At 38.4% G+C, this 20,687-nt stretch overlaps 1 protein-coding gene and 1 long non-coding RNA gene across 2 annotated transcripts in view; one reads left to right on the top strand and one right to left on the bottom strand.

Annotated features, from left to right (window-relative positions):
- The window catches only part of LOC126262896 (28S ribosomal protein S11, mitochondrial), a 72,976-nt gene extending 62,270 nt beyond the window's left edge, over window positions 1-10,706 (bottom strand). The window contains exon 1 of the mRNA XM_049959791.1: window positions 10,330-10,706. Coding sequence (XP_049815748.1) covers window positions 10,330-10,613 — 284 coding nt within the window. The 5' untranslated portion in view covers window positions 10,614-10,706. The remainder of the gene's footprint in view (window positions 1-10,329) is intronic.
- Window positions 10,707-11,350: 644 nt separating this feature from the next.
- LOC126262546 (uncharacterized) overlaps window positions 11,351-20,687 on the top strand; it is a 55,325-nt gene continuing 45,988 nt past the window's right edge. The window contains exons 1-2 of the long non-coding RNA XR_007546739.1: window positions 11,351-11,489; window positions 12,493-12,543. This is a non-coding gene — a long non-coding RNA (uncharacterized LOC126262546). The remainder of the gene's footprint in view (window positions 11,490-12,492; window positions 12,544-20,687) is intronic.

Below are 20,687 nucleotides of genomic sequence, written 5' to 3'. Positions count from 1 at the left end.
ATACAAGGAGAGCCTGGAAAATAATGCAATTTTTTCCCCAATGCTCCAATTGATCTATGCATATTTGGATTGGTTTAGTTGAAAGCCAGGTCAGACAGAACACGGCTAGGCCGTGTCACCTTGAGCCATGACATCCAGCCTGTGTCACTGAAATCCTGTATTGTGCCAGTCACAGAGTGCTGCCACCAGTCTGTGGTGGCTGCTGCTGGTACCAAGCTGTCTCAGTGTACAAATCTGCTGCCAGCTGCAGCAGCTATGTGCACCGGCTGGCACATTTAATTACTGTGTGGCAAAAGCAGTGGGAGGCAGCACTGTTATACGTACTACAAATGCAAGCTGCAATGAATTTCGGCCATTCCAACAGTGACAGTTGACGCAGTGAAAGCAGTCACTACTGGCAGCTGCTCTTGCTTGTGGATTGCCCTTGCCACTATACATCCTGGCCACCCACTACCACCTGAGCCAAACTCTCAGGTTGATTTTCGTCTGGTCAGGCCTTAAGTGGGAGCTCTGACCTTTTATCGCTGTAAGAGTGCCAGGATAGCTGTTTCCATGAACCTCCCGATAGTGCATGCGTCATACTGTGTGATGAAGTCAAAACTTGAAAGAAGGAATGTAATCAAATACTGTGCTAAATTCAAGAAGTCTAACAACATGATTCATCAATTCTATGGGAGTCCGCTTTGTTATACTTGCAAGCTTCTGGGTTGTTTCAGTCATGCTCTGGTTTATTATCCACCAGCAAGTGACGAAACTGCCTATCATGCTTACAAAATTTTGAAAACCTGCCACTGAATTAGTGTCAGAGGATACCAGATGCACACTACTATATGGCTATGCTTTAATGACTTAACAGTGAGATCCCCAACAGCAGGATCAACATTTGAAACCTTTTATACGATGATGAAGGTTAAGATCCCTGGTATCTCACTACAGCCATTCACATTGATGGCCTTCATTTGCGAGTAACTGACAATTCTTTTTAAGTTCTGCATGGGGCACAATAGCATTAAAATAGTAGTATTACATAGACTTGTGTAATGTATGTGGTAAGGGCTCCACACACAGGAGTTTGTGGGTTCAAATCTCATCAGATGCATTAAATCTTAATTTTTAAATATTTATCCACATGACTGACCATTATTTTTATTCAATTAATTGGTTTAAATGTAATTTTTTATTTCTAATCACTGTATGAACTTTTTCATGTCTCTTCATTTTTTCTTCATGTCATTCTTTATCCACTCAATTTTTTTGCAAATGTGAATTTAATTATATTTATCTATTTTAATATTCAATATTATGAAAAGGATAGATTGCTACTCACCACAAAGCGAAAATGTTGAGTTGCAGATCGGCACAACAAAAAGACTGTCAAACAAGTAAGCTTTCAGCCTAGAAGGTACACGCAAAACCACTCTCTGGCTGCCAAGACAGAGACAGTAGAGCACGCGTGTGTGTTCTGATCTGGAAGGAGTCATTTTAGGCCAAAAGCTTACTTATCTGGTAGTCGTCTTGCTGTGCCTATCTGCAACTCAACATCTTCACCGCATTTAGTAACAATCTATTGGAAAATCCAGGATGGATGACTATCTGAGACTCAGCATCTCCGCTATGTGGTGAGTAGCAACTTTCCTTATCATAACCTTGTCATTCATCCATCCTTGACTTTCCATTATTGTAATACTCAATCGTTTGAAATACCAATGTGTCAGTTAAAAAAATAAAAGATGAAATAATATATTTATAGTGACTGCTGTGACACAAATGTCTTATTTGTTATAAGGGTTAATTTTTTTGCATAGTAATCATTATACCAACATTCATTAAAGCCTAAATTCCTATTGCACTACGAACAAAATAATGCATAAGGTGGTTTAAACAAAAGAAGGGGGTTACAAGTAAAACAAAATTCACGCAAAATGAGGACCAGAAATAACGAAAAGAATAATATGAACAAAAATAGTATGACAAAATGAAAGAAATTAAATCAAAATTAATATATAAAACTAATCAAAATCATAAAAAGATTTCAAGAGGAAAAAGAATGACAGGATGAAAAATGAGAGCAAATGAAGATGATTAAAATGATGTGAACCGAAATAAGCAATTACATTTAAAACCATGAAGTGAATAATAAAAAAAATAATAATGATCAAAGTCATTCATTTAAAAATGAAATTTAATGCACCTGACAATATTCAAGCCTGCAATCCCCTGGAAAAGAAGCCCTTATTCTATCCATTCCACCACAGAACCAGTCTACATAATACTGCATTTTTAATGCAATTAAGCATCACGCTATTTTTTTTTTTTATTCCCAACTGATTACTTGCAAATGAGTGCCCACCTGGGTGAATGGCTGCAGTGTGTAATACGTGGTTACTTAAGCCACATAACCATATGGATGGTTTCATAAAGTTGATCCCACCATTGGGAAAGTCTCCTTGTGAGAACAGTAGTTGTCCAACCACAAAACATTGGCAGATTTCTGCTAAAAACCCTCACTGCAATCTTTTTCTACTCTCCCAACTTATTTTATATTTGTTACAGCTTGAGACATTATTAACTATGAATTACTACCACTACAGCTGTTAACACGTGCAGTTTCAGCTTAAAACCTCTTGTACGCACATTGCCATTGTAGCATATTCCAAGTCAAAACATATATATGGAAGAAAGTGGTGTGCAAGAGGGCATGCAATATAATAACCGACCTGCAACTTTGTCCCACATTTAATGTTTGTGTGACACTATAAACCTCCATCAGAGTGAACAGTCACAACCAACTTATGTTGATGTACTGGTTTAATTGCTCCACCTATTTGTATTTTCCATTCTAACAACTGAGCTTTCAAACTCTGGAGATGAGAACTGGCGCTCTTAACACATACTATGCTCTAACAGCCTATCTAATCAATTTATACCACTCTTTTCACACCTGTATTCATGATTCTCCTCTGCTGATATTCTGACACCTGTTTTGTATTTATGTACAGCATTTGACATGTGCATGCGCGCGCGCGGGTGTGTGTGTGTGTCTTAAAATCCTTGCTCCCACGCCTTCCAAATAAAAGTTACTTGTCTTAGCCAGTGTGCAATCTCACCTGGCACTTTTATTTCAAATTCTCTCTCTCACACACACACACACACACACACACACACACACACACACACACACACAGATGCACAGAGCAGTAAAAGAGTAAAATTATTAGCATGTTCAGCTTGGTTTAACCAATGTATTCATACAGTTGATTGGTGCATTTCGATGACAGTTCCAAATTTTATTCGATTACCACAGCTCATTATCACAACTGTAGATTCTAGATATTTTTTTAAGAATTTCATTGTATTCTCGCCTTTTCCTGTTCACAGAGTTTACATGCCGTAAGATTTAATGGAACTATCTTCCCTAAACAACCTACACGCCTTACACACTCATTTTATCCGGGTCAAAGATTTAGATCCTAAAATACTGAGATCTGAGATTTTATTCTGTGCATTAGCTGCATTTCAGCTGTCCCTCGTGTGATGTTTGGTATGAAACACACCAATTTGTATCAGAAGCACCACCATTCTGGCCTCAAGACAGGTCAATTGAGACCAACTATCATGTTATCCTCATCCAATGGCAAGATTCGGATGTGGTATACAGAGGCTTTGGTGTCAGCACACTGCTCTCTTGGTCACTGTCACCTTAACAGACCTTGGATGCCACAACTTGTCATTCAAACAGATCCTCAACCGACATCACAAGGGTGAGTGGGCCCCATTCCAATGCTCGTATCAACGAAAACTCGCTGGCAGTACCCGGAATTGAACCCCGGGGCTCTGCATGGAAGTCGGCCACGACGGCCACTCTGCTAAGGAGGTGGACACTTTGTACAAAGTGAGGTTGGTATTAGTTATCAAGTTCCCAGATAATAATACTGTCATCAGCCCAAAGGTCAGTTTCAACACAATATTGCCTTACTAAGGATGGTCGTATTGGAGGTGATATGCTGCTGCCTTCTTCCGACCTTCAAAGTAACTTACCCAGCCAGTTATAGAGGACTTGCTGTTTAATGTGGGCTCTGACCTAGGGTGCAACTTAGCATTATCAAATTAACAGAAATTGCCTTGAGATGAGAGAGATGATATGTTGTTGTTGTGGTCTTCAGTCCTGAGACTGGTTTGATGCAGCTCTCCATGCTACTCTATCCTGTGCAAGATTCTTCATCTCCCAGTACCTACTGCAACCTACATCCTACTGAATCTGCTTAGTGTATTCATCTCTTGGTCTCCCTCTACAATTTTTACCCTCCACGCTGCCCTCCAACGCTAAATTTGTGATCCCTTGATGCCTCAAAACATGTCCTACCAACCTATCCCTTCTTCTAGTCAAGTTGTGCCACAAACTTCTCTTCTCCCCAATCCTATTCGACACCTCCTCATTAGTTATGTGATCTACCCATCTAATCTTCAGCATTCTTCTGTAGCACCACATTTCGAAAGCTTCTATAAACTAGTTATCGTCCATGTTTCACTTCCATACATGGCTACACTCCATACAAATACTTTCAGAAACGACTTCCTGACACTTAAATCTATACTCGACGTTAACAAATTTCTCTTCTTCAGAAACGATTTCCTTGCCATTGCCAGTCTACATTTTATATCCTCTCTACTTCGACCATCGCCAGTTATTTTACTCCCTAAATGGCAAAACTCCTTTACTACTTTAAGTGTCTCATTTCCTAATCTAATTCCCTCAGCATCACCCGATTTAATTTGACTACATTCCATTATCCTCGTTTTACTTTTGTTGATGTTCATCTTATATCCTCCTTTCAAGACACTCTCCATTCCGTTCAACTGCTCTTCCAACACCTTTGCTGTCTCTGACAGAATTACAATGTCATCGGCGAACCTCAAAGTTTTTACTTCTTCTCCACGAATTTTAATACCTACTCCGAATTTTTCTTTTGCTTCCTTTACTGCTTGCTCAATATACAGATTGAATAACATCGGGGAGAGGCTACAACTCTGTCTCACTCCTTTCCCAACCACTGCTTCCCTTTCATGCCCCTCAACTCTTATAACTGCCATCTGGTTTCTGTACAAATTGTAAATAGCCTTTCGCTCCCTGTATTTTACCCCTACCACCTTTAGAATTTGAAAGAGAGTGTTCCAGTCAAGATTGTTGAAAGCTTTCTCTAAGTCTACAAATGCTAGAAACGTAGGTTTGCCTTTTCTTAATCTTTCTTCTAAGATAAGTCTTAAGGTCAGTATTGCCTCACGTGTTCCAACATTTCTACGGAATCCATACTGATCTTCCCCGAGGTCCGCTTCTACCAGTTTTTCCATTCGTCTGTAAAGAATTCGTGTTAGTATTTTGCAGCTGTGACTTATTAAACTGATAGTTCGGTAATTTTCACATCTGTCAACACCTGCTTTCTTTGGGATTGGAATTATTATATTCTTCTTGAAGTCTGTGGGTATTTCGCCTGTCTCATACATCTTGCTCACCAGATGGTAGAGTTTTGTCATGACTGGTTCTCCCAAGGCCATCAGTAGTTCTAATGGAATGTTGTCTACTCCCGGTGCCTTGTTTCGACTCAGGTCTTTCAGTGCTCTGTCAAACTCTTCACGCAGTATCTTATCTCCCATTTCATATTCATCTACCTCCTCTTCCATTTCCGTAATATTGTCCTCAAGTACATCGCCCTTGTATAAACCCTCTATATATACTCCTTCCACCTTTCTGCCTTCCCTTCTTTGCTTAGAACTGGGTTCCCATCTGAGCTCTTGATATTCATACAAGTGGTTCTCTTCTCTCCAAAGGTCTCTTTAATTTTCCTGTAGGCAGTATCTATCTTACCCCTAGTGAGACAAGCCTCTACATCCTTACTTTTGTCCTCTAGCCATCCCTGCTTAGCCATTTTGCACTTCCTGTCGATCTCATTTTTGAGACGTTTGTATTCCTTTTTGCCTGCTTCATTTACTGCATTTTTATATTTTCTCCTTTCATCAATTAAATTCAATATTTCTTCTGTTACCCAAGGATTTCTATTAGCCCTCGTCTTTTTACCTACTTGATCCTCTGCTGCCTTCACTACTTCATCCCTCAGAGCTACCCATTCTTCTTCTACTGTATTTCTTTCCCCCATTCCTGTCAATTGTTCCCTTATGCTCTCCCTGAAACTCTGTACAACCTCTGGTTCTTTCAGTTTATCCAGGTCCCATATCCTTAAATTCCCACCTTTTTGCAGTTTCTAGATTGTGGTCAGAATCCACATCTGCCCCTGGAAATGTCTTACAATTTAAAACCTGGTTCCTAACTCTCTGTCTTACCATTATATAATCTATCTGATACCTTTTAGTATCTCCAGGATTCTTCCAGATATACAACCTTCTTTTATGATTCTTGAACCAAGTGTTAGCTATGATTAAGTCATGCTCTGTGCAAAATTCTACAAGGCGGATTCCTCTATCATTTCTTCCCCCCAATCCATATTCTCCTACTATGTTTCCTTCTCTCCCTTTTCCTACTGACGAATTCCAGTCACCCATGACTATTAAATTTTCGTCTCCCTTCACTACCTGAATAATTTCTTTTATCTCGTCATACATTTCATCTATTTCTTCATCATCTGCAGAGCTAGTTGGCATATAAACTTTTACTACTGTAGTAGGCATGGGCTTTGTGTCTATCTTGGCCTCAATAATGCGTTCACTATGCTGTTTGTAGTAGCTAACCCGCACTCCTATTTTTTTATTCATTATTAAACCTAGTCCTGCATTTGATTTTGTATTTATAAACCTGTAATCACCTGACCAAAAGTCTTGTTCCTCCTGCCACCGAACTTCACTAATTCCCACTATATCTAACTTTAACCTATCCATTTCCCTTTTTAAATTTTCTAACCTACCTGCCCGATTAAGGGATCTGACATTCCACGCTCCGATCTGTAGAACGCCAGTTTTCTTTCTCCTGATAACGACGTCCTCTTGAGTAGTTCCAGCCCGGAGATCCGAATGGGGGACTATTTTACCTCCGGAATATTTTACCCAAGAGGACGCCATCATCATTTAATCATACAGTAAAGCTGCATGCCCTCGGGAAAAATTACGGCTGTAGTTTCCCCTTGCTTTCAGCCGTTCGCAGTACCAGCACAGCAAGGCCATTTTGGTTAATGTTACAAGGCCAGATCAGTCCATCATCCAGACTGTTGCCCCTGCAACTACTGAAAAGGCTGCTGCCCCTCTTCAGGAACCACACGTTTGTCTGGCCTCTCAACAGATACCCCTCCGTTGTGGTTGCACCTACGGTACGGCCATCTGTATCGCTGAGGCATGCAAGCCTCCCCACCAACGGCAAGGTCCACGGTTCATGGGGGTAGATGATATGTGACAGATAAAAATTTTAACGTTCATTGGGGATTAAACGAGAGATCACTGAATCAGCAGGCTTGTGCTTCACCACTGAGCCACCAAACAGGTAAAGTCAATATCAAAGGACACAGGTATGATCCTTGTCCATTCCTAGGATTTTTTGCATTTCACTTAACACTTCTTTCATCTCTGGCACTGCTTATTAATGTGGAAAATGCCAAGCTGCACTATGGTTGGGAGTCACTCCGCCCCTTAACTGGTTGGGTTGGTGGAATACAATATCAAACCACCTCTAATAGCACCAAACCCAGTAAAACAACACAGTTTTTAAGCCAACATCTGGAATGACATTTCTCTTTGTGTTAATAGATAGAATTGATCCTACCCCCTTCCTTTAATAACAGAATGTTTTAATGCCTGTACAAAGCAGTAAAGGAAACTATTAGCATGATTCAGCTTGTTTTAAACAGAGGGTGGTCATGCAGTTGATTGGTGTCATTTAGCTGCTTACATTTGCTGACTGGTACCAAGATCTGAAGTTAAAAGCAATTTAAGCTTTCCTATGTTGTGTCTGATGAACAATGTAAACCATCAATGTATTCTTTGAAGTGTGGCATGAATGATGTAAATTGCATCTGGGATGTTTTTGAACATCGCAGTTGTAGATGTCAATATTATGTTTTGTTTACAAATGGTTCAAATGGCTTCAAGCCCTATGGGACTCAACAACTGAGGTCACAAGTCCCCTAGAACTTAGAACTACTTAAACCTAACTAACCTACGGACATCACACACATCCATGCCCGAGGCAGGATTCGAACCTGCGACCGTAGCAGTCGCGCGGTTCCGGACTAAAGCGCCTAGAACCGCTCGGCCACCGTGGCCGGCTGTTTTGTTTACAATACATAGTTTATTTCCTGTGCATGCTGGCTTACATTGTGTTGTTTAATAGGCCTATATAGGTCTTGTGGAGATGGTGATCCACTGAGGTGAACAATGTTTCTGATATTGTGTGTACCAGACCTACACGTACTTTCGTTAATGAAACAGTGAAGACAGACTGAACTGTAGCGTAACTGAAGATCTACGTCAGATGGGAAAGTGACGGTTTAGTTTTGATCTGGTGATGCACACAAATTTGTCTTGACATCCTTTTTTATACATATTTTACAATACACAATGAAACCCCTGATTTAAACTCATTTCTCATCAAGGCCTGACACTTAAGTTATGGATATGTTTGAAGGCATTTTGACAGAGCAAAATCCCTTACCCGATAGAGGTCCTGTTAATTTGGAAATTTTATTTCAGGGGCAGCTGCATGTCATTAACTAATCTCAAAATGTTTTCATCACCACTGTTCCAAAACTCACAGGTGAAGGGGAGATCAAAATATGACCATTCTACTTGTTACTTAGAGCAGAAACTGTTTCATTTACACTATGTTTAGATTTTATAATATATAGCTATGGCTTAGTCTACTCAGAAAAGGTACATCACTTCTCCAGAGTGACAAGGTACAAACATTTCTTCTCTATGTCACTCAAGTAATGGCTGAATAAGAAAAATTAAATACACACACACACACACACACACACACACACACACACACACACACACACAGCTGTCAAGGTGTGGACTCTGGATACTGTTTTGTGTGCTGGTAAGGGAATTGGTATAATATTGTTAAGACGTTTTTTAGTTAAATCGTTGGATAATGTAGGTGGATCTATATTTACTAATAATCAAACATGTGACTATTATTGATCCATCTACCTTCTCACACAACAAATTAAATAAAAAAAATGTGCCTCTATAGTCGGGCATTAAATATATATCGCTCACAGTGTTAGTGTGATTTTGACATCCAAGGCTTCTTGAAAATTACTGTAATGTAATATCACAAAGAAATTGTCATCTTCTAAACAAACCCGCACTTCACTTCAGGCTACAGACAGATCAGTCACCACACAACTAAAATTTTAGGAAAAAGGTGGTAGAAAACACACTATCACACACTGGGCAGTTTTTGTATTGCACGAACAATCTGCTAATTTGGTGCCATGGAGTGTGGATACATTCATTTCCATACAGTTAAACTATATATCTAATGGAAGCAACCTATAACAAATATCGGTGATTAGTGTCTTCTAATTATAGTACTGGGAAATTATTACTATTAAATTACTCCACCCTCCTCCTCATTCACCCACAGTGACTCTTTGATGAAGGGAAATTTACCTGTGAATCACTTCATTTTCATTATAACAAACCACAAAAATAAAGATTAAAACTTCACTCTAGTGGAAATTAAGATCTGCTAACAGAGTTATTTTCATTCCTATGCTTTATAAGGATAGTGCTTCAGGGCTAGGTCCAGCACACAACGAAGTTTACAGACCATTGATGCAGATCTATTTACAAATAAATGTTACATTACACAACTGATGAGATGATTTATGAATCTGTTAGTGTTCTTTCATACGTCAATAATTACGGTAGCAAGAGTTCATATTTGATGCTTATTCGGATGCACTGAGATGTACATGTAATGACGAAAATACCATTCCCCCCCCCCCGCCATATTCATAAAATTTAGCAGTAGCCTGACGAAAACGCAATCCCAGTAAGAGTAACTCATTTCACTTACATCATCGTTTACAACCCGGCTCTACAATTAGATTCTAGTTAGAGATTACGTTTTATGCAGTCTCCAGAGCAAATATCTTAAAGGCAATTGCATCAACCATAGGCCTAACTCCCATACTTTTCCCAACAAAATATACAAGGCCATAAAACAGCTCTATTATTTACAAAATGTGTTAATTCTACAAATTTGGAATAATAAAACTAAATAATTTGTGTAATAGCTCATTTTATAACTTTATCCACGTAAAAGGGCGGACGCCATTTTGAACAAGTTCTGAAATACAATTCCATACGAGAACTTACCTTTTTATGAGTGTGTCGATGTCAACAGTTTTCTCTCCCTCTGTACCTTCATCTTTTGCTGGCATTGAAGCCAACATTTCACGACGGTCTTCCACTTTTGAGAGGAACGAACTCATGTATATAGTTCTACAATGCTGTACGGGCAAATATGTTCCCCAGATCAGGGAACTTTTGATTTTGTGTTGGTCTACAAACGAACAGGGCTCTGCTTTTATATTAATCAAGCGCAAGGCTTGATTTTGAACAGAACCTAACGATTTTAATGCTAAAAATTTAAGAAGCATTCTTCAGTAACTCTATAATTTACGAACAAGTCTCACCCAAACCCCGACTCTACCTCCTCCTTCCATCAATAGCCAAAAGAGAAACCTTCTTCACTGTGGAAGTAGCTTCCTGTGTTTACTGACACAGTTTGACCAAACGTTGAAAATAAATTAACGGCCTTTTTCCTTAATTTACATTACATTACAAATTTAATCTCCACACAACTGTGTCTAAAAATTTCTTCTCGCTCTTACTTCACACACAGCAACTCTATCAGTTTATTAATTCGACAAGTATTAATGTTGGATTCCCATTCGCGTGTTGGCAGAGTTCTGATACAGTTAATCAAGTTAACGACTTTACGCTATAATTCCATGTTTTCATATGGTTTGTGCAATTTGGAGACACTATTTGGTGATATGAGCGTTCATTTTCATTACAGTAAAAAATACTAAACAATATTATTGTTAACCAGTATCGTGTGGGCAAGAGTTGTGTTGACTAACTTCCGTAGCGCACTGTATGAGTATATAGTCATGATAAGTTTCATCAATGTCTAAACAATCAAATCCCGGGAGAAAGTCATAACGTATAGTATTTTTGTTGGAGTGTAGTTATTAATCATTCGTAACGGAAAAAAGTAGTGGTGCTAATTGCTTACATGTCTCATTTGTCTGTTGTTGTGAGAAATCAAAAAATCCTTTTAATTTCTGTTCGGCAGAAGACGGAAAAGAAAAACGTTTTAACTTTGATTTGTTGGGAAATGAGTTGTTAATGGCTTCCATGGAATTATTTCGGAATGCTGTCTCGCCGGCTGGTATACACAGAGTGAAATCGAAAGCATTTGCAGTGTTGATTGATGGTGTTCATACTGACATAGTGCTGATAGACTACATGTAAGATCAATGTAAAACATTACACAGTAGTGATAGAACCATTCCTTTACGTTGATATAGCAAAGCGATGCGTAGCATTGCTTTGCCCAGATTTAATTCTTCTTGCATCATTTCTCCCCAATACTCTTCTGCCATTGCTATATGATAACTGTTGTTACAGAACGTCAGAAAAGCATTGTTATGAGTCATTCCTTGTAAAGTGACCCAGTATTCGATGCCTGCGTCTCATCCCTCTCTAGGTTTTGATGAAATTTTTATAGAAAATAGGCTGTTTAAGAGAGTTTGAGCTTGGTACTTACCTTCAGTTAAATGCTAGAGCCGTTTTCATAAGGCATGCTGTCTTCTAAACTGGAAAAATATGACAGTCCCTAGCTTGTCAAACCATTGCTCCTGATGTATTGGAACTATGATATTTAAAGTTCTGATCCTGAGAGAACACGGGAATAACACAAATGAACGTCAGTAATGCCTGTTGCACAATCTCTCTTCAAACTTGCTGAAAAATTTTGTTGCTACAAATATTGTGCCTATATTGTAGCGAGATAAAGGCCATAGAACCATATTATTTGTCCAGTGCATTATCTGTCCAAAAAAATAAGTGCATTCCAAACTTTCCTGCAAGTGTATTCACTATGCTATGGACCTGTAAAGTTATTAAAAATATTGAATGTACCAAATATTGTCAATATTTGTTACCATGTATTTTAAAATTGCCAGTGTTACCACTCATTTTATAATCTGCTTACACCATTGAAGAGTTGGCATTTAAGCCCATCAGAAACACCGGTTTTCATTCTGATGGCAACTCAGTTAAGGCGCAAAAGAATTTTTTAGAACACTGTCCTTGGGAATACACAGTGATTGTTATATTATATTAAAATTATCTCAATAAAATGGTCTTGATAGCAATTAAGTTTTATATATTGCACTTGGTGACTGGTTATGGTCTCTTGTAAGAGTGTCCTCAGACTTTTTTTTTTATTTATTTTTTATTTTTTTAAAGTTCTTTGTGACAGCAGCAGCTGGTGACATGGAACAGACACAGTCTGAAAAGGTGTGTGGAGCATTTATACGTGATACTGACTTTTTATCGAAATAATTTTAAGGTGCGAAAACTTCATTTACAGTGTAATTAGGCTATACACATAAGCAGGCAACATACTGATGAGGTTGGAGTTTAGTAATGTAAACATATTTGTTTGTTGCTTTAGCACATCAACACAACATATTATTAATCTGATGTAGTGTTTCATCAGTTGATATAAATTGGTGATGCACTCATGCACTTGAAGCTATACATCCATTTTCTAAGAACTTTTTCCTGATATTCATTTTCTTTTTCAGTGATTTCCTTTCTGATAAAAATAAATTGTCTCATACAGTAGCCTATGTTATCTTTGCAATATGCAGTCGAGTCTAGTGGTAATGCTGCTTGAAACCTGACAGCTTGTGGTATTGTATCCCAGTTGGACCGTAAATTTTTTTAAAATCTGCTTTTAACCTAGACTTCACTTGTGAACAATATGAAGATTTGGCAGGAGCAACATGTGGTTCAGGTTCCATGTTAAATTTTAGGTCCTCTTTCCCCATTACGGTTACTGCAGGGTAGGTTAGTGACACGAAAGACACCGAAATGGCGTCCAGTTTGCTGCATATACAGTTGCGTTATGACTGAATATAATTCACCAAATTTTGAAAATTTGACTTAGTTCATTTCTGTTTTGGTAAGCAACAAACATTTCTCTCTCTCTCTCTCTCTCTCTCTCTCTCTCTCTCTCTCTCTCTCCCTCTTTTTTTTTTCCCCCTCATTGACAATTACTTCAGCTTCTGAACTTTATGTTCCACATAACTGAATGGAAACAGTTATTTTCGCCTGGACCCATTGGTCTATATTCGTGAGTTAAAATAACATTCTGCCTTATGTTTCCTGGGAGCTTTTTTCTGTGGTATGATTCATGGTATTTGGCCCAACTCGCTCATTTGTTGCTGCTTGCAAGTGATTGACAGTAATTTTTGGAGGAATGGTGGATTTGTATACTTTTGATTCTTCTCAGCTTGGGTTGGTCTGTCCTTCAAGGTCACACTAAAAAATTTGATCTGTGTATGTAAAAGAGAGAGAGAGATATGAACTTGGGAATTAGGGAAATAATTATGACAGTTTTTCCACCATCTTGTGACTACAGTAATTTTTGGCAAAGAAGGTAGTTATCAGTTCTTTTAAGCTGTAAGAAGTCTATATGAATGTCCTTGAAGTTATTAATATGTAAGCATGCCATCAAAAATGTTTGCACCTTATTTGTGCAAATTGGATATCAAAGTGCTATCAGTTTTTTGCTAGAAAAGTTTGGTTTGGAGAAGATAAAAGAAAATAATGTTGACGTTACTAGATGTACTGTTAAATAGTCACACTATTGCATTCAGTTTCTGTAATTTTGTATGTATGCTAATCTTTTTAAATTTTAATTGTATCTGACTAAAACCTGAAATTTTTAGAACATTGGAAATAAAGGATAGAAATAATTAAAAAAGGATAATAGGTAATCACTCAACAATAGATGTGTACAGAGATGAGTTGAGTCGACAAAAGGTGACCCTCCCAACAGCTTGCATTGTTGTTGCTAGCTGTCAACTGCAAGGCACGAATGGCTGCATGTGAAGATGGTCATCTGTAGAGTTGCAACAATGGAGAGGTATTGGCGTAATAACATATTTAGACTTGCATTGCAGGATTTTTTAAGGGAGATATGAAGCACCCTTGCGAAGCCCACTGCAACTGTCAGTGATCAATATGTTGCACACATAGTGGAAAAGGCAACATTAGAAATAACCTTTTTTTTTTTTTAAATGAACACACAGCCATGTTATTGTATTGGTGTTTATTTAATTATGACCCAGTTTTCTGCCTTTTATGCCATTTTCAAGTATTGAACTTATGTCATTAACGTATATTTCAGGTCATCTAGCTCGAAATTGGTCATAAAGAAAGAAAAATATTTATTGTCAATTTTGAGCTACAGGTTCTGCAATGTGTGTTAAGGACATAAGGTCACTCACTTGAAAATGGCATAAAAGGCTGAAATCTGGGTCGTAATTAAGCAACAATACAGTCAAATGGTGGTGTGTTTAAAAATTATTGTATGATTGTTGCTATTGTATGATTGTTGCTATCAAAAACTGTTTGCAGAAATGACGTTTATTTACCAGGGAGCTTCAAGGTGTGTGTGTGTGTGTGTGTGTGTGTGTGTGTGTGTGTGTGTGTGTGTGTGTGTGTGTGTGTGTGTGTGTGTGGAGGGGGGGGGGTGTCCCCACGAGAGTGTATTATGAGAATATCTTTTTTTTGCAGGCTGGGAGTGTTTTGAACATAGCTCTGCCCATTTTTTAACAGTGATCATATTTCTCACCAGACTATTCAGGCCCCGGGATGGTTTTTGGTGGTCTACATCTCCAACTATGCAATTCAAACCCCCGTGAGGTGCATGGCAAAGGGTATGTCCTATTGTACCAGTTATTAAGGTTTCATCCTGTTCCATTCACGCATGGAGCACAGGTCGAATGATAGTTTGAATGCCTCTATGCTCGCAGTAATTACTATAATCTTATCCTCATGATCCATATGTGGGCAATACGTAGACGTTGTAGAGTATTCCTAGAGTAATCATTTAATCAGTTCTTGAAATTTGATTAATCCACTTTTTCAGGAAATTTACATCTATCTTCAAGAGTCTTCCATTTCAGTCCCTTCAGTATCTCTGTGAAATTCTCCCATGGGCTACACAAACCTGTGACCAGCGCACACTTTTAAATTTCTGAAAATTTAGTGCAAATTGCCATTTATTGCACCATGTCGAAATATTATGAAGATCTGACGGAATATTTATGCAGCTTCTTTCAGACAGTACTTCATTATAGATAACTGCATTATCTGCAAAAGCCTGATTTTACTATTAATATTGTCTGCAAGATCATTATACAGGGCGAGTCACTAACTGTTGACACCTAGAATAACTCCGAAAGTACGATAGGAGCAGAAAAGTTTGTGGGACAAAAGTTGCATGGGACAACATGGGCTATAATATGATGATGATGATGATGATGATGTTTTTTTTTTTTTGCCCCCACTAGGTGGTGTCGCTTCAGAGATACAATGGTCAACTTTGTTGTTTCAAATGGGGTGCTATATTTTGGTACTTATTTTCTGATAGCAGTTGTTGAGACGAATCCAATGATGTGTAACAGTAAGACCTTTGAAGGTCACAAAGGTGGTATCAGCGTCCATTTACAGAAGGTGTTCGAAGTGATGATCATTGGTATTAACGCAGTGCTGCTATCTTCTTATCCACATCTACTTCTACATGGTAACTCTGCTATTCACAATAAAGTGCCTGGCAGAGGGTTCAGTGAACCACCTTCAAGCTGTCTCTCTACTGTTCCACTCTTGAATAGCGCGCAGGAAAAACGAGCACTTAAATTTTTCTGTGTGAGCCCTGATTTCTCTTATTTTATCATGATGATCATATCTCCCTATGTAGGTGGGTGCCAACAGAATGTTTTCGCAGGTGGAGGAGAAAACTGGTGATTGAAATTTAATGAGAAGATAATGTCACAATGAAAAACGCCTTTGTTTTAATGATTACCACTCCAATTCATGTATCATGGCTGTGGCACCATCTCCCCAACTTCGCGATAATACAAAACAAGCTACCCTTCTTTGTACTTTTTCAGTGTCATCCGTCAGTCCACCTGGAGCAGATCTCACACCGCACAGCAATACTCCAGAATAGGGCGGACAAGTGTGGTGTAAGCAGTCTCTTTAGTAGACCTGTTGCACCTTCTTGGAAGTTTTTGGTTGGCTCCACCCACAATAATATCTATGTGATCATTCCAATTTAAGGTATTTGTAATTGTAATCCCTAAGCATTTAGTTGAATTTACAGCCTTCAGATTTGTGTTACTTATCGCGTAATTGAAATTCAGCAGATTTATTTTAGTACTCATGTGAATAACTTTACACTTTTCTTTATTCAGGATCAAATGCCACTTTTCGCACCATACAGATATCTATCTAAATCATTTTGCAATTTGTTTTGGTCATCTGATGACTTTACAAGATGGGAAATGACAGTGTCATCTGCAAACAACCTAAGATTGTCTCCTATATCATTAATATAGATCAGGAACAATAGAGGGCCTATAACACTTCCTTCGGGAACGCCAGATATTACTTCTGTTTTACTTGATGACTTTCCATCTATTACAAGGAACTGTGACCTTCCTGACAGGAAATCACGAATTCAGTTGCACAACTGAGGCAATATTCCATAGGCACGCAGTTTGGTTAGAAGACGCTTGTGAGGAACGATGTCGAAAGCCTTCTGGAAATCTAAAAATATGGAATCCATTTGACATCCCCTGTTGATAGCACTTCATGAGTATAAAGAGCTAGTTGTGTTTTGCCAGAACGATTTTTTCTGAATCCGTGCTGACTACGTGTCAGTAAATCGTTTTCTTCGAGGTACTTCATAATGTTTGAATACATTACATGTTCCAAAACCCTACTGCAAATCGACGTTAGTGATATGGGCCTCTAATTCAACGGATTACTCCTACTTCCCTTTTTGGGTATTGGTGTGACTTGAGCAATTTTCCAGTCTTTAGGTATGGATATTTCTGTGAGCGAGCAGTTGTATATAATTGTAAGTATGGAGCAATTGTATCAGCATACTCTGAGAGGAACCTGACTTGTATATAATCTGGACCGAAAGCCTTGCTTTTACTAAGTGATTTAAGCTGCTTTGCGAGACTGAGGATATCTATTTCTATGTTTCTCATTTTGGCAGTTGTTCTTGATTGGAATTCAGGAATATGTACTTCATCATCTTTGGTGAAGGAGTTTCGGAAAACCGTGTTTAATGACTCTGCTTTAGTGGCACTGTCATCAATGGCTTCACCGTTGTTATCACGCAGTGAAGGTATTGATTGTGTCTTGCCACTGGTGTGCTTTATGTATGACCAGAATCTCTTTGGGTTTTCTGCCAGATTTCGAAACAGAGTTTCGTTATGGAAATTATTGAAAGCATCTTGCATTGAAGCACGCGTTATATTTTGAACTTCTGCTAAACTTTGCCAGTCTTGAGGATTTTGCATTCTTTCAAATTTGGCATGCTTTTTTTTTTTTTTCCTTCTGCTTCTGCAACAGTGATCTGACCCATTTTGTGTACCAAGGGGGATCAGTACCATCACTTATTAATTTATGTGGTATATATATCTCAATTGCTGTCAATACTCTCTCTCTTTGAAATCATTTCACAACTTTTTTATGCTTACATGATCTGATCGGAAGGAGTGCAGACTGTCCCTTAAAACGGAGTTACGAGCATAATTATCAGCTTTTTTTAAATAGATATACTTTGTGTTTCTTTTTGATGGATTGAGTGGTTTCTCGTATATTGTGCAAATAGTAAATATTCGCTGAATACGGTATATCCACCTAACGTGCCAGTGACACGTAAACATATTTCAATTTGAATGATGTATTCTTTCGAAGAACAAATTGATATGCTTCTCATTTAGGAGAATGCCAACGAAATTCAGTGATAGCTAGAAACTTACACACTGAAAGATATCCTCAATGTACTCACTTTACACGTCATACATTTAAATATGTGTATGATAAATTGAGAACAGCTGGGTCTTTAATGCATCGGAAACATATCCGGCAAAGGAAACTTACTAACAAGGAAATGTAAGTTGGTACTCTTGCCACTGTGGTTAGAGATCCTTGTGTTAGTTCACGTCAAATCACAAGGGAATCTGATATGAGCCAGAGTAGTGTTGTTCGTGTTCTGCATCTCCATAAATATCATCCTTACCATATCAGTCTCCACCAAGAGTTAACTGGTACGGATTGTATGTGTCGCATTGAATTCTGCTGATGGGCTCAACTTCAGATTCAGAGGGATGACACATTTATTAATTTGATTTTATTTGCTGACTAGGCAACATTCACAAACCATGAAAATGTTAATTTACATAACTTGCATTATTGGGCAACTGAAAAGCCATGTTGGCTGTGGCTAGTTGTACACTAACCACCTTGGTCGGTGAATGTATGGTGTGGGATTCTGGAGGACAGAATTATAGGTCTCTATTTCATCAAAGGAAACCTTAATGATAGGAAATACACCACATTCCTGCAAGAAACATTAAGTCTGTTATTGAAAGAAATACCTTTAGGAACATGGAACAGAATGTAGTATCTGCATGATGGGTGTGCGATACATTTTTTACTGATGGCTAGAAATGAGTTGCAGAGACAATTCCCAGATCGTTGGATTGGGAGATGTGTCGTGGTCGGCTCGTTTGACAGATTTGATGCCTCTGGATTTTTTCCTTGTGGGGATTTGTAAAAACATTGTTTATAAAGGCGTTCCAACCACACCTGAAGATATGGGAGAGAAAATTGCTTCAATAAGTGCCGCAGTGATAAGGTATACCATTCAGCCCATGATAAGATCGAAGTACTGCATTGATACCAATGGTCATCACTTCAGATACGTTCTGTAAATGGATGTTCATGCCACCTTTGTGACCTTCAAAGACCTTACTGTTACACATAATTGGATTCGTCTCGATAGCTGCTATCAGAATATAAGTACCAAACTATAGCATCCCATTAAAAAAAAAATTAAAAAAAGTTTACTTTCACACCTCCAAAGTGACCCTATCCAGCAACAAGAAACCCACATCATATTTTGGCCCCTATTGTCCCATGCAACTTTTGTCCCACCTACTTTTCAGCTCCTATCATACTTTCGGAGCTATTCTTGGTGGCAATAGTTAGTGACTCACCCTGTATACAATATGAACAGCAAGGGTCCTTAACTACATCTGACGATGACTCTCTACCCGAGATAACATGCTGTGTCCTCCCTACCTAAAAGTCCTCCATCCAATCTCAAATTTCACTTGGTACCCTGTATGATCATACTTTTGACATAAAGCATGATTATACTTTTGACATAAATCATACATGCGGTACGGAGTCAAATGCTTTTCGATACAGAATAAATACTGCATCTACCAGGTGGCCTTGATCTAAAGCTTTCAGTATGTCGTGAGAAAAGTGCGAGTTGGGTTTCACATGATCAACGTTTTCAAAATCCATGCTAGTTGGCATTGAGAAGGTCATTCTGTTCAAGATACCTCATTATATTTGAGCTGAGAATATGTTCTAAGATTCTACAACTAATCGATGTCAAGGGTATTGGGCGGTAGTTTTGTGGATCATTTTTACTACCTGTCTTGTAGAAGGGTATGACCTGGGCCTTTTTACGAGGACTGGGCACAGTTTTTAGGAACATGTGAGAATGGAGTTAAGCATTTCAGCATTTGGTATGCTGCCCTCAATTTCAGTTCCTGTCTCATTCACTAGGGACTGGACACTAACTTCGGTGCCACTTACAGCCTTTACACACGACCAGATTTTCTTTGAGTTCTGTGAAAGATCACTTGACAATATTCTGCTACAATAGTCATTAAAGACATCCATGCATTGCTCACTAGTCAACCAAACGCATTTCATTTAGCATCTTTCTATCTACAGCCCTATGCTTTTTTTCACACCTATTGTGCAGTAATCTTTGTTTCTTTCAGGTTCTACTGGGTGCATATCTATCCAGTGCATGGTCAACTTTTATTTTAAACTTGAGCTAGAGTTCCTGTCTGTGCTCCTGCCATGTGCTGAAAGTTTAAAGTTCCTATTTGAGATATGATGCTACTGATTTTTTATCTGGTTTACTGAACATATATTTTCTGCTTGTTTTAGTTGTCCTTTGTACTTTGGTAATCATTGTTGCCCCAATTGCGCCATGGTCACTGATACCAGTTTCATTGTGGATATCCTCAAAGAGGTCAGATCTATTTGTTGCCGTTAGATTTTCCTATCTATCTGTTGTAGGTAGTTTTCAGAGAAGGCACTTAATAAAGTTTCACAGGACACCTTGTCATGCTCACCACTAACAAAACTGTAATTTTTCCAATTAATTGTTGGATGATTAAAGTATCCACTGATGATGACAGTATGTTTGGGGAACTTACAAGTGAACTGAAGTTTTCTCTGTAGTTTTCGCGTACATCAGGAGATGAATCTTTGTGGTCAAAACAAGGATCCGATAATCATTTTATGCTCAACCTGGATAC

The sequence above is a fragment of the Schistocerca nitens genome, chromosome 6, assembly GCF_023898315.1.
Source record: "Schistocerca nitens isolate TAMUIC-IGC-003100 chromosome 6, iqSchNite1.1, whole genome shotgun sequence".
Classification (NCBI taxonomy): Eukaryota; Metazoa; Arthropoda; class Insecta; order Orthoptera; family Acrididae; genus Schistocerca; species Schistocerca nitens.
Note: the sequence above shows the minus strand (reverse complement) of the source record. Positions and strands in the feature narration are given on the sequence as shown.